The sequence below is a fragment of the Apium graveolens genome, unplaced genomic scaffold, assembly GCF_009905375.1.
Source record: "Apium graveolens cultivar Ventura unplaced genomic scaffold, ASM990537v1 ctg4031, whole genome shotgun sequence".
In the NCBI taxonomy this organism is placed as follows: domain Eukaryota; kingdom Viridiplantae; phylum Streptophyta; class Magnoliopsida; order Apiales; family Apiaceae; genus Apium; species Apium graveolens.
The window spans coordinates 47,494-63,455 of record NW_027418373.1 but is presented as its reverse complement, the minus strand read 5'-3'; the positions used below and the strand labels follow the sequence as shown (position 1 = coordinate 63,455).

The window sequence follows — 15,962 nt, the reverse complement described above, 5'->3', positions numbered from 1 at the left end:
TATCATGGCAATAATCACTTTAAATTTATAAAACACATAATATTTATTTATTTAGCATATAATATTTATATAATTTTCCCGGATATTACAGTGGTTGTGTGTGTATATGATTGTGTATATGAGAGTGTGTGTGGGCTAAAAATGTGTCTAACCCCTAAACCCTTCATCTTTGGGGGTATATATAGCCCAAAGGTAGGGTTTAGGGGTTGGTACCTCTAGATCAGGGTCGTTCGTTGTTGGAGGAGGAGGACGTCTGACTTGGGTAGATTGCATACACGTGTCTAGGCAAGGACCACCTTCAGGATGTCCCAACGGTACTCTGTCACGCGCCGTGTTTGTCTGATATGTTAGTTGTTGATAGTTGTCATCGTCGCGTGCCCACGTACCCTTCCTTGGCGGGTTGTGGAGTGTGCATGTGCATGTTGGGATCCCCCTCGGGTCTGCCCTAGCTGGGTGATCCTGGTTCTGGGCTGGATCCTGGTTGGTAGGTGATCCAGGTCCTGGATTGGTTCTTGGCTGGAAGACGATCCTGGTCCCGGGTTGGCCCTGAGTCTGGGTCTCTCCACTTGATTGCACTGGGTAAGGGGGTCTTGGTTCATCAGTTGAACCTGCTTCACCCTAGATCTAGGTTTGACCCTAATCAGGTTGCTTATACCCTATCACTACCAGTAATGTGGAAATCAAATCCAGTGTTTCTTAACATGAGACCAATCTAAAAACTCAGAACGAGAACTTATATAGTGTACCGGTGTCTTGTAGCACCATTTCGGCTTGTGCATTCTGATAGCAGTGAAATTCCAGCAAGATCCAACTCTCTCGCAGCAGCAAAATATACGTTCTTGCGAGCTGGACCGTGTCACCGCCCTTATCACTATCCAACCTTGAACTGCAGTGGATGCATCCACGTTTATCTGCAGTATAGCTCTTTCATGGGTAAGAGAATCAAGCAAGGGGAATCATTGTCCGACAATATTGGTGAAGAAAATTCTAAATACAGAACAAGACTGTAGGTATTTTCTATTCTGTGGTAGCATTGGTGAATGGAGTTCTAGTTACGTCTTGATTTTAAAGATGGAATTTGACAATGATTTATTCATAGAAAGTTCAAGGCGTTGTTTATTTGTCTTCTATGTTGCGCCTGGTATGAGGTTCTTTCTCATTAAGTTTATCAAGTGTCTGAGATGAGAGGAGAAGCATATGATGCAAGGTTTTTTCAAGATTTTATTGTCCAGGAGCTTCCTTAAATTTAAAAAGTATACCAATATAAATCAGTCACACATAAAAGTCGGTGCGTATCCTGAAAATATGTGCTGGTGTTGACCTGGTAAAATAGGTCTGGATTCGAAAAACCGAATTGAAATTTATGAAACCGGAATCTGATCTGAGATCCGAATCATATAATCCGATAATTATCCGAAAACCGATCCGAAAAATATCTGAACCGAAAATTTAACCGAAAATGATCCGATATAAAAGATTCGATTATAACTTGGAAACGGTTAAAACCAAATAATATATTACCTGAATAAATATGACCCGAAATAAGTAAAATTTATATTTTAAACAATTTTTATGTTTATGATAACATACTTATTTAATCATATTCTTTTGTAAAAGTACATTATATTACATTAAAAATACTAAATCAAATAGAAAAATATTTTTTAAATCTCAAAAATTGAAAAAATAAATAAGTTATGTGATCCAAAAATATCTGAACCGAATTTAATCCGAACAAATTTTGTCCGATTTTAATCGGAATTTTATCCGATTTTAATCAGAATTAGGCCAGAACCGAATCACATCCGATCTGATCCGAATGGTTTTCAAATATTTCATAATACAAAAGTAGATCCAATCTAAAATTGATCGATTCAAAACCGAACCGATTATCCGAATTTTCCGGTCTATGCTGGTTGGTGTATGTTGAGTCAACCTAATAATCCTGGGTAACTCTAATAGCCAAACAGAAAACTATGTGCTGGTGTATGTTGAAACCTATTAATTTTGTACTTGCCAAAATTAACATGGATGCAAAATCAAACAAAACAGGAAAAAGATATATGGTAATCTGCGTGTTTAACTTTTTCTTTTCTTTCTGTAGTACAGCTGGGTAGATACCAATACTTCACTGAGCATTTAACATACAAACAAAGACATTGAGGTCATGACAGAAAATCTAAAACGTTTAATTCAATCATCGCCCCAAGCATCATCCTTCATGTTTTGTCTAGAGACAATTCGCTTCCTTCTTGCTTCTTCTTGCTGTCTCAATTCTTTAGCACCAAAGCTAGAAGAGGGCAACTTCAGTCCCATTACATTTGCAATTAACCTGTTGGCTGCTCTAGCTGATGTCTTGGGCCTTGGACGTGGCGGTTCCAGATCTAACACAGAAAATATGCAGCTTGTTCACATAAAAATGTACCATATACTGTAATTAAATTTTCATAACAAGGAAGACATGGTTGATCTTTCCAACTAATTGAAGATCCATTAAAAAAGCATCAAACTTTTTCGAAAGGTAATTAAATCAATTATCAAGTCCTTTTAACACATAAAATAGAGGATTTATAATGAGGTAAAGTAAAAGTCACTACACACGTTTGTCTACATAAGAAAAAAGCTTAAAATAGGATATATGTATCATTTTTTTATTGATGGCTCATAATATTCTAAATTCAAAATTTCAATTACGTTCTTCATGACAGATTGGTCATAAACAGCTCAGTTAAAAAGTTTAATAATTTGATGCATACAAATGTAGATGATGAAGCATTTTGACTGAAACAGGAAATTACAACTTAATGACAACCATGATTTCTTCATCCCTTTTGAGCAGGACCTTATGTATGCACATGTCAATCATTATAAGTTCACCCGAGAGTCGGGAAAAGATAAGCTATGGCGCTACATATAAATCTTTGTTCATTTGTTTAAAGTCTTCAAGAGCACGCAAAGTATACCATTATTAGGAAAGAATTATTTAATTTTAAACAAGCAATTTCAAGTATTACCTTTGGGTGATATTGAGCTCAAAAGATCATCATTGTTGTCAAGTATATGCACTTTAAACGAACATTCAAGGGAGTTGCATGCCTCGTGAGCTGCATATTAAATTAAGAATATAGATAACTTAAGCTTAAACTCGGAATCTCAATAAAATTTGCGACTAGTCCACTTAGAGATAAGAAAATTCTAAAAAATAAATCAAGGAATTTTTTTGGTTAGCATTAATGGATGTAGAAAGTTACCTGGTTGGCTTCATTCATTTCAGGTGTAGTAGTTGCTGCCTTTCAGAGATATCATTTATCAATTATCATTTATACTGGCCACTATTATTAGACTCGTATTTGGAATCAGTTTTACTAGAAATAAATGTCTGAGAAGAAATTGAGAATGAATACATTGGATCAAAGGACTGCAATTGTTGTGGAGTTGATTTACGGGTTGTCAAGTTCCATTGTGCAAAATTGTGGACAACCTAATTGAGATGGATAAATACTTCCTGAACAAATGCACTAAATTCCGGTTATAATTTTTATCACTAAAGAGTAAAACTTGGTGGTTCATGATACTTGAAAACTCGGGGCCCTTTTTTTAACAAGATAATGAAACTGAAAGAGCTACTATTGATTATTCGTTCATTAAATTTGTTTGTTTTAGATTTTTTATCAGACCGAATACACAGCAAAATGCTAATATTATCACCTATTCTACAAATAATAACATTGTCATATGGTTATTCATATGTAACAGGAAAGCTGACATCTGAGTTAGTTCTAGGACCTATTCTTTATAGTACTCTTGATTGACGGGAAGCACAACTAATCTATCTACATATACTTGGCCTTTCAGAAACATTTAAAGTATTTTTTTCTTAAATTTTCACCTTTTTTAATTTTATTTAATATTTTCTGTACTTTATAGCATCTTCATTTGTCATTTATTACACCTCTTAAATATATATTATATTTACTTTATTTTATTTACATAAAAATTTATAAAACTTTACTTGACCATTTTAGTTATAATTTCAACATAAATACTGATTATCTATACAAAAGAAAGATTATTTTTAGGTAAAAATGACGGCTCAAAATTATTTTTGTTGTGTCATTTTTTATTTTTATGTTGCCTTTTATTTTCCGTTGGTTATCAATAATTTGTATCTTATTTTTTGTTTACATTAAATAAATACACACATATATAATCATTGTTCCATAATCAACGATGTACTTGCATACTTAAATGTTACTCTGAAGTAAATTATTAACATATGAATAGTACGGACATATGAATAGTACGGACATATGAATAGTACGGACACATTTATAATCTTGATAATGAAGGTAATCAGTAACAACTATCCATACAAGACAAATAAAAATATCAGATCATTACCTATTGATGGTGTTCCAAACACTGCAAGAGCGACAGTATCATTTACCCAGCGGATTGCAACGCGATCTTTGAAGGCTTCCAACAGCTTCTCGAGGTCAGTTGTCCTGGTACTTGGTGGAAAATCGGCCAGAACAAGAACATGACGCGTGCCATATCTTACTGTAATAATGAAGGACTAAAAATTAGACCTTCATGAACTGAACAGCATTACAACGTTAAAAAAATAACAACTAATACGTAGTCTTCCTTATGTTCTCTTAGAGATGTTAATATTCTGGATGGATCCCAATGAGCAAATCAGGGATTTTCTATTCTATTACAGTTTTGGTATATTATTCTTCCACTCTTTATGAAAAATACAAAAAAGGCCAAACAAGCAGGACCCTCCAACCAACCCAAGCTCACTAGCTGATATGATGCTAACATAAAGATAGGCAGAACAGTGCAAAACAGAAAGCAGAAAACTAAATGCAAATAAAGAAAACTGCATGCAAAATAGGAAAAAAGGGGTCCCAGTCTGTCCAACTAATCAACCGACTTGCCTTAAAACTTCAAGTCGACCTATCCAGTCAGTCCTAAAGGAAAGACTGCTCAACTAGTCACTGACTACTCGAACTGCCGCAACAACGATTCTAACTTCACAATCGAAAACGATTCTAACTTCACAATCGAAAAGTTCTAAAAATTCAAACAGATAGCAATACCAGATATGTCTGAATATATTTAATAAAACCCGAACAGAATACTAACTTTTGCATCTACAGACGTCAATGACACAGAGCAGTTACATATTACATACGTGTATATGCATCTTTCTTTCTCATCAAGAACTGATACGATACATTGCAGCCAAGACAACACAATCATACAAGAATATAAAAACGGCGTAAAACAGTGGGAAAAAATGACAAAGATGGACTTTTTAGGAAGACAAGTTTAGATGAGGTGGACTAAAAATCAATGGCAAGATAAATATAATCATGACTTACAATTTCTTATTTCGGTGTCTTGTGACCCATGAGAAATGTCTTGTGAATCATCAGTCCCAACTTCGTCTTCTGAGATATCATTAGCAGGGTCATCAAATTGTTGATCACTATACAATCCTTGCTTCTTGTATGCAAATGTTCCTCTCCCGCGGCGCTTAATGATATGAGTTTCTTTATCTTTCAGTGAGATATTCGATACATCTGGTGTGTCTTGTGTAGATAACAATTCCTCAGGTGCCCGATCAGCTACTGCTTCCCAGTCTGCATATTACAGATAATCAGTCTTTTGATAAATGAGCATTGGAAAAGGGGAGAGTTTCAACAGAGTGACAACACGTGATAATAGACCATCAAGTCAAGAATGTCGGATCATAGGAGTTATAACCTTGATACAGCAACGAGTCAAGTTTTACACTCCATATGGTTGAAAGAAATTAACTTGGGTAGGAACCGAATGAAATTTATACCACCACGTGACAGAAAATTAATAATAATTATTCCTTCATCAGTCCATCCATACAAATTTAAACTAGGGCTCAATATCAACAATTTGAGGATTCACATTTATTTCTCCTTACTCATTTTTCCACAAACCTCGTCAAAGAAAATTTGTGCTCTAATCTTCTTTATTTTTTCTAATTACACCGTTATCTTCCACCATAATATTTATTCACAAATTTTCTATTTCATGTTATTCCGACCTCATTTCCCTTTCTTCCAACCAAATGGAACATTATGGATTAACTCAGATTCTTTATATTACTCAACACATTGCAATTATTTACAGATGCATACCATCATCAGAGCATCCACCCTTGGGTGAATTATCATCTAGTAACTTTGAAGATATGCTGACAATCCCTGCAAAAAACAAGTCACCACCTGTATTTGTTAAAAGGCAACGCCAACAAAATAAGAAAGAACATGCCACTCTGAAACTAATCATATCCTTAGTCGGTATAAGTAAATAACTTAATTTGCAACTTAATCCTGCATGTGTCTCCATTTCTCATATATAATAGATAATAAAAAACAAGACTTCAACTCACCATTTTCCACGATTTTCTCATTAGTTGAAGCCTCATTACGTGAAACATGACATTCCTTCGATTTATGCACTGCCTTTGAATCACTAAAATGAACAAAAATTCAACACTGAAGAAGTTAACAACATCCTTTCCTGTATAAAATGCTAATAAATTTCATAAAAATTAAAACCTTTAAAACACTACATACAATCAGAATCCAGTCATGAACATAAAGGAAAAAACAAAACCGGATGTAGGAAAAACATGTATTAAACATGTACTCTGCATTTGATTAGCACGTACAGCATTAGCTCTTCGTCTTTGCTTCTTAAAAAATGCATAACCATTATATCAACAGTGGCCCATAACTCGTCAAGCATGCACTAATTAGCGGCAAAAACAATAGTGTACTACATGTGAAGATCACTTTGTATTGACCAACATATAACCAGATTTGTACCGTCACATATACACTTGCAACTCCACGAATTAGGTTTTCTAGATGTACTTTATGCCGAATCTATTTGAGGCAGGTGGAGAATATTGTAATGTAGAATCAACCCCATCCATATCAAGAGGAACATGTGGAATTAATCCGGTAGATTGTTCCCCAGATAACAAGTTGAGATGAAATACATGGACAAGAATGAAGAAAAACTACACAGGAGTGAGGGCCAATGGTAGTGGTTAGAGTTGGTAAATGATCCCAACTTACTTTACAAAAAAAATTCCAATGTTCAACATCTGTCAGGATTGACATATATTAGTATTAGTTTGGGATATTAAGTAGTTAGTAGTGAGTATTGAGGCAATTATGTCTTTTAAGAAGTAGTTAGTTACAAGTTAGTAGAGTCTATAAATAGATCTATCAGTTGTAATATCAGATTATTAATTGATATATGAAAATGGAATTTCATTCCAGCACTCTCTCTCTCTCTCTAACTGCTTTCTCTCTCTAAAATTCTGGCTTGTTCTACAAGCATTCTCTTCTCATCTTAAATCTGATCTAATCTCTTCTATTTCTCATCTTATTTGTTCTGTTTCTCACCTACATTTCTGCTTAATCTATACTGTTTCATTGCTATTTAGTTGTTATCTTACTTGTTAATTCAGAAAATACCAAAAATAGACACAAATTAGGTCAGAATCTCACTTGATACTGACAACATCACATTGCACATGTGCCATGAGTTGTGAGATTAGAAAAGCTACAATTTCTGACCCCGAAAGTGTATACAAGTTTTTCCAAATCATGCTAATATTAAATCCATTTTTGACTCTAGCATGGCATGAGATAGGAGCCAAATGATGAGTACATGATAGTCAAAAAATCATGCTAATATTAAATCCATTTTTGACTCTAGCATGGCATGAGATAGGAGCCAAATGATGAGTACATGATGGTCAAATGTACATGTTTTCCCCTTGTTCAATTATGTTCATCCCATTCTGTTTCTTTACAAATATTTGTTTATTTTTCCAAGGCTCTCCGAGAGACAGTCTATATGGCCTCTCAAGTAATATTTCAGCTAAACTGGAACATAATAGTGCTTTAAGAAACACTTAGTGGCTCCTCGTAGCCTATTTTAACTCTTTTCTTCATTTTTGTAGTAAAATATTCCATGCCTTCTTCCTCGCAAAAATTGCTCTCACTGCACTGTACCACAATATGTGGTAAAAATTATACAGTGTGGTCACAGTTTGTTCACTGTACTGGAATAAAATATTAAAGAATTTGATTCATATGTATGAAGAATAAATAACATCTTATAGGCTTATTATTGTTGTACTTGTACGGAAGCCTTGTAGCCAGTAAGCTAATCACCCTCCTAATGTAATAAGTATTATATGACCATCGTGATAGTTTAATTGTATTAAAAACAAGACTTTATGAGTCCGTGCAGATGCATAATTCATCATTTCATTGTAAATCTGTAACAAATGATATGACAAACTGACCATCGTGATAGTGTAATTGTATAAAAAAAACAAGATTTTATGAGTCCTTGCAGATGCATCATTCATTATTTCATTGTAACGTTGTAAGAAATGATATGAAAAACTATGTATGCCCCAACAAGGAAGGGTGGGTAGCCATAATTAATAACTTATACACCAATTGTGTAAACAACCAGCACCGCACTGTCCGAACCACATATTTTTCTGTGTAGTTCGAGTCATACACCGCAGATATCATTATCATTAAAAGAATCTAACGAATTAATGAAACAACATATGAGGGTTGGTTTGCGCCCTAAATTCCTCTCTCCCTACCTTAAAAGAATCTAATCATATATCATTATCACAGTAATAAAAATATAAATATTAACAAGTACAAGTAGTGTTATTCGAGTTATCACACAACTAAGCAACCACATTGTTTACATATGTTGGACAAACTTGGTATTTTAGACTAAGTTGTGAATCATTTTGAGACTCTATATGAGTGAGACACATTATGTGTTAGTGGTGTGTATTTATTGGAACGTATTCTCCTCTTCGAGGGGATTCCAACGCATATTTACACGCTCAAAATGAGTAAAAGGTGAATGAGAACTGATGTTCCAAAGTTTTACCTTTTAATATGAAAAGTGGTTTTGTACCACATCGAGAGTAGCACAAACCTATTCCTTAGTTTTTCTTATAAATACCATGTACCACATCGAAAAGAAAAACAAGTCCTTTCAAGCCTCTCTTTATAAATAGAGTCTTATGGCATCAGTTTTATGAAGTCAAGGGAATAAGAGTCATCTCTTTCATTCTCGGTCTCTTTAGTCTTAAATTTTTCCAATATTCCGGTGATAGTTCTTGGGCTTAGTTCAAGTTCGCTGAGAGTGTATTCGATATATCGATTATACTGGTATCTCGTTTTATCCTGGGAGGCTATCGACTCGCACATACGGTGAGAGGCGAAATAGCTTTAAGGAGACAGTTTCAACTGGACTCGAGGATCTCCATTTGGTTATATCTTTTCTTTCTCTGTTTGATTTCGTTTACTCACGCACACACTTATTTGATTTATATGTATTAATCGCAGATTGTATTCACAATCTTAAAGCTATTTTATTTTATACATCTGTGACTGATACATCTGTATCTGCTTGTTTTGTTGAGTAACAGATCGATGGAGAACCAAACTGTGAACGATCCGATGAACATGACGGCTGATCCCAACGCACAGATCACTGGATCTGATGGGGTTCACCAGCAGCCGATTAACCCTAACGCACGGATCGTACGATCTGATGGGGTCAAACGCCTGTTGGACATGTGCCTTCTGGACATGTGCCTGTGGGACACACTGTCATTGGACAGTTTAGTGTTCCTCTTGGACAGATATCAGCAGGATTCACTCCTCCGATCATACCTGCGGTGCCTACTGGTGTGCATACACCTGTAGTACAGACGCACGTAGCATCTGTTCCACTTGTGGTGCCTGCTGCACCTGTTATGCCAACTGTGCCTGCTGCACATGCTGAAAAACCTGAGAAGTTCAACGGAACGAACTTCAAACGTTGGCAACAAAAGATGCACTTTTATCTGACCACGTTGCATATGGATCGCTTCCTTAAGGAAGAACCACCGTTGCTCACTGCTGAGAGTAACATGCAAACTGTGTATGCTGCTGATGCTTGGAAGCACTCCGGCTACATCTGTCGGAACTATGTGTTAAATTGTTTGTCTGACTCGTTGTATAACGTATACAGCGCGAAGCCAACAGCTAAGGTCTTATGGGAGTCACTTGACTATAAGTATAAAACCGAGGACGCTGGGGCAAAGAAGTGGATTGTTGGCTGCTTTCTTGATTATAAGATGGCAGACTCTAAGACTGTGGTCAGTCAGGTGCAGGAACTGCAGGTGATCATTCATGACATTCATGCTGAGGGAATGGTCATAAGTGAGTCTTTCCAAGTTGCTGCTGTTATTGAAAAGCTTCCACCTGGATGGAAAGATTTTAAGAACTACCTTAAGCACAAGCGAAAGGAGATGTCTATGGAGGATCTTATTGTTAGACTTCGTATTAAAGAAGACAACAGAGGGTCCAAGAAGAAAGTTAATGTTGCCACTGAGAAGGCAAACATGGTGGAGCATGCTCAAAGCTCCAAGCCCAAGAAGACTAATTCTAGTAAAGGGGCAAAGCTGGCACCCAAAGGAGGGATTTCGAAGTCGAAATTTCAGGGGAAGTGCTACAACTGTGATAAAGTTGGTCATAGGTCTTCTGACTGCAAGAAGCCCAAGAAGCCCAACAAGAAGAAAGAAGCAAACATGGTAGAGAATATCTCCAAGGAGATGGTGATATAGACCTTTGTGCTACGGTCTCTAAAGTGAACCTGGTCGGTTCTAATCCACGTGAATGGTGGATTGATACTGGTGCTACTAGGCATGTTTGCTCAGACAAGGCGATTTTCTCTAGCCTCAAAGTTTCCGATGCTGGTGAGAAGCTCTACATGGGGAATTCAGCAACTTCTACCATTGAGGGTGAAGGCACGGTGATCCTGAAGATGACCTCTGGGAAGAATCTGACTTTGAAGAATGTACTTTATGTGCCTGATATTCGCAAGAACCTTGTGTCTGGTTCTCTGTTGAGTAAGCATGGCTTTCGCATTGTAATAGAGTCAGATAAAGTTATTTTGTCTAAGAGTGGTATGTTTGTAGGCAAATGTTATTTAACCGATGGGCTTTTTAAGCTCAATGTAATGTCCGTTAAGGACGATAATGAAATGAAGAATTCTTCTGCTTACTTGCTTGAGTCTCCTAATTTATGGCATGCTAGATTAGGACAGGTAAATTATGACACTTTACGACGTTTAAGTGCAAAAGAATACATACCTAAACTTACTATCGATTCAAAACATAAGTGTGAGACTTGTGTTGAGGCAAAATTAACGAGATCATCATTTAAACGTGGAAAGGAACACCAAAGTGCTAGAACCTAATACATAGCGACATGTGATTTAAAATTCGCTCCAACAAGAGGAGGAAACAAGTATTTTATTACATTCATTGATGATTGTACAAAATACTGCTATGTATATTTGTTGAAAAGCAAAGACGAAGCTATAGATAAATTTAAAATCTATAAGGAAGAAGTTGAGACACAACAGACTGAGAAAATCAAAACGATACGAAGTGATCGTGAAGGTGAATATGTTGAACCATTTGGAGAATTCTGTTCACAACATGAGGTCACTGCACCATACTCCCCTCAGTCAAATGGTGTGGCTGAAAGGAAGAATCGCACTCTGAAAGAAATGATGAGTGCGAGGTTGTTAAGCTCTGGGCTTCCACAATCAATGTGGGGAGAAGCCATCTTAAGCGCAAATAATATTTTAAATATTACGATGCGCAAGAATAAGGATGTAAGTCCTTATGAAATGTGGAAGAAAAAGAAACCAAGTTACCAACACCTGAAAGTGTGGGGATGCCTTGCAAAGGTACTGATCCCTACACCGAAGAAGGTGAAGATAGGTCCTAAGACTGTGGATTGTATCTTCATCGGATATCCTCCACACAGTACTGCATATCGGTTTTTTGTTCATGAATCCAAGATTCCTGATATTCAAAAGAATACCATTATGGAATCAAGAAATGCCTCATTCTTTGAGACGATGTTTCCCTGTAATCCAGGAAACCAACAACCTACGACGTCTAAACGATCTCATGAGTCTGTAGATGACGATAATGAGAGTGACGAAAGTGAAGACGAAAATGTGGGGTAGTGAGAAGGAGCAAAAGACAACGAACGGAGAAATCCTATGGGTCTGATTTTATGACCTATTTGCTCGAAGAAGGTGACCCAAAAACCTATAAGGAGGCGGTTACCTCACCTGATGGACCTATGTGGAAAGAGGCCATCAAGAATGAAGTTGATTCAATTATGCAGAATCATACTTGGGAACTAGTGGACTTGCCAACTGGTTGCAAACCATTAGGTAGCAAGTGGGTTTTCAAGAAGTTGTAAACTGATGGCACTATTGATAAGTATAAGGCCAGACTTGTGATTAAAGGATACAAGCAACAAAAAGGCCTTGATTATTTTGATACATATTCTCCTGTAACGAGAATAACGTCCATAAGGATGATTTTTGCTATTGCTGCAATGCGCAATCTAACTGTACATCAAATGGATGTGAAAACAGCCTTCCTAAATGGGGACATAGATGAGGAAATCTATTTGGAACAACCCGAAGGGTTTTTTGTCCCAGGACAAGAAAGGAAAGTTTGTAGATTGGTGAAATCATTGTATGGTTTGAAGCAAGAGCCTATGAAATGGCATGAAAAAATTGACGAGGTCGTGCTGGCTAATGGCTTCAAAATCAATGAATGTGATAGCTGTGCCTATTACAAGGATAACGAGAGTGGCTATGTCATGATGACGCTATATGTAGATGATCTACTTAATGCCGGAAGCAATGATAAAGTGATCAAATCTACCAAGGACATGTTGAAATCAAGATTCGACATGAAAGACATGGGACTAGCAAATGTAATTCTGGGAATTCAAATTTCTAGAACATCAGAGGGTCTCGCATTAAGTCAACCACATTATGTTGACAAGATCCTTGAGAAGTTTCTTAAGGATGACTTTGAGAAAGCTAGGACACCTGTGGATATGACTTTGCACCTATCCAAGAACAAAGGTGTAGCTGTTTCCCAATTGGAATACTCGAGGATAATTGGTAGTCTGATGTACCTCATGAGTTGTACAAGACCAGACATTGCATACTCAATTAGCAAGTTGAGTAGGTTTACGAGTAATCCGGGAGCTGATCACTAGAAAGCGATCATAAGGGTACTAAGGTACTTGAGGGGAACTCGAGACTATGGACTGCACTATGGCAGATACCCAGCAGTATTAGAAGGATATACTAACGCAAATTGGATATCTAGCAAGAAAGCACTTAAGTCTACGAGCGGCTATGTGTTTACATTAGCTGGAGCGGCAATATCATGGAAATCCTCAAAACAAACGGTGATAACTCATTCCACGATAGAAGCTGAGTTTGTGGCAATAGATAAATGCGCCGAAGAGGCTGAATATCTACGTCAGTTTCTGGAGGATATTCCAAGATGGCCAAAGCCTGTAACTGCAATAGGGATTCATTGTGATAGTCAATCCGCTATTGGCAGAGCACAGAGCACGATGTATAATGGAAAGTCTCGTCATATACGACGACGACACAGTTCCATTAGACAATTGATCTCAACCAGAATTATCACTATTGACTATATACCGTCAAAAGATAATATCGCGGATCCACTAACCAAAGGGTTATCAAAAGAAGTGGTTGAGAAATCATCGAGAGGGATGGGCCTTAAGCCTATTGCTTAACGGCATCATGGTGGACACCCAACCATTGCTGACTGGAGATCCCAAGAACTTGGTTCAATGGGACAACTAAATCATGATGACCAAATCACTGTGGGGGTAACCCCTAGCCTGTTCCTATGATGAGGAAACAGTGAGACCCGTAAGGTACGAGGTTCAGCTTTGAGCTTTTAATGATCTTTGATGAATACATGGAGTTCAGGAGGGAACGCATGGAATTCAGTTGAGTAAACGCGGGTTACTCTATAAGATAAAGATCACCTATGTGGGAGAGAAGTGGGGCCGCTTCAAAGGAGAATTGCGAGGCACAATTCTTTAAAAACTCCTGCAGAACCAGGACGATGTTCCATGACCAAAATGGACATAATCATGAGAACTGAATGAGTCAGGAAAGATAGAGTGATGAGTATGTCATCGTTTACACAAACGGTCGAACAGTTCAAGGACATCGCATCATACTGTCTACCAGTAAAGTCGATATACTTATTCGAGCGAAGGTTCAATGAGCATTCTCTACCTATCGTATCGTATGCTATATCTGACCGCCGGAACTATCACCAAGTCAAGCTCCGTGTCTGTCTGTCTATGTGGTGCGTGCTACTGGACCATCAATCTCATTTGTGGGGGATTGTTGGACAAACTTAGTATTTTAGACCAAGTTGTGAATCATTTTGAGACTCTATATGAGTGAGACACATTATGTGTTAGTGGTGTGTATTTATTGGAACGTATTCTCCTCTTCGAGGGGATTCCAACGCATATTTACACGCTCAAAATGAGTAAAAGGTGAATGAGAACTGATGTTCCAAAGTTTTACCTTTTAATATGAAAAGTGGTTTTGTACCACATCGAGAGTAGCACAAACCTATTCCTTAGTTTTTCTTATAAATACCATGTACCACATCGAAAAGAAAAACAAGTCCTTTCAAGCCTCTCTTTATAAATAGAGTCTTAGGGCATCAATTTTATGAAGTCAAGGGAATAAGAGTCATCTTTTTCATTCTCGGTCTCTTTAGTCTTAAATTTTTCCAATATTCCGGTGATAGTTCTTGGGCTTAGTTCAAGTTCGCTGAGAGTGTATTCGATCTATCGATTATACTGGTATCTCGTTTTATCCTGGGAGACTATCGACTCGCACATGCGGTGAGAGGCGAAATAGCTTTAAGGAGACAGTTTCAAACTGGACTCGAGGATCTCCATTTGGTTATATCCTTTCTTTCTTTGTTTGATTTCGTTTACTCACGCACACACTTATTTGATTTATATGTATTAATCGCATATTGTATTCACAACATACTTCCTTAAGGAGGATCCTACGAGTCCCCTCGAGACGCTCTAACTTCCGAAAAATATAACCAAACAACAACCCAACTCATAATTTCACATAAATCAAAACACACAATAAAACAACACCACAAAAATCAAGAAAACAAAAAAAAGAACTAAAAGGGGTATCTTTTCTTACCATTGAGCTTGATGAGACAATTGGTGTTGAATGGTGAGTGCACGAGATTGAGCATGATCAGCTTTAAGAGACAAGCCTTTTGTAGAGTAGAGTTTGGACAAGTCAAAAAGAAGAGTGGATAATTTTGACAAGTCAGATTGAATTTCAAGATTAGAAATGAGGGTTTCAAGAAAAGAAATAGCTTTGTCTGTTTGGTCAGCAAGGACAAGATCTTCCACAGTTTCACTCCAGTTTGTAACATCGTTGTTGTTGCCGCCGCCGTCCATTACTAGTGCCGCAATTTTGAGGTCTTGTTTGGGACTACGAATTTTATTTTTTTATGCGAGTTCGGGAGACCATTTCTACGGGAACAAAATTCCTAAGTTTTTATTTATACTAACTTTACAATCCGGATTCTATTAACGAATCTTCATTAATATTTTTATAATATTTTAAATTATAATAAATTTTTTTAATAAAATTAAATTGTACATAATTGATAAAATTTGAATCATTAATCTTAATAATATGATTATAAATAATAATATTAATATTTGTTGTTGGCGGTGTTCGAACCTAAAACTTAAATAGCATATAAATAATAATATAAATATTTGTTGTAGTCGGGGTTCGAACCTGAGAAATTGATTAGTGTAAAATAATAATATAAATTTTTGTTGTTGGCGTATTCGAACCTAGAAACTTGAGTATTGTATATATTTTTTTAGTATTTTGATTTAACGGTCATGATCATTTGATTAAAAAGATCT

General features: G+C 36.6%; 1 protein-coding gene across 1 annotated transcript; it reads right to left on the bottom strand.

Moving 5' to 3' along the window:
- Positions 1 to 2,039: 2,039 nt before the first annotated feature.
- Positions 2,040 to 15,566, bottom strand: LOC141701542 (uncharacterized). Its single transcript, XM_074505174.1, has 7 exons — positions 15,214 to 15,566; positions 6,440 to 6,522; positions 6,186 to 6,251; positions 5,391 to 5,651; positions 4,402 to 4,560; positions 3,015 to 3,104; positions 2,040 to 2,384 (listed from the first exon to the last, which is right to left on the bottom strand). Exons 1-7 carry the CDS (start codon positions 15,477 to 15,479, stop codon positions 2,194 to 2,196), a joined length of 1,116 nt encoding a protein of 371 aa, XP_074361275.1. The 5' UTR covers positions 15,480 to 15,566; the 3' UTR covers positions 2,040 to 2,193.
- Between the last annotated feature and the right edge of the window lie 396 nt (positions 15,567 to 15,962).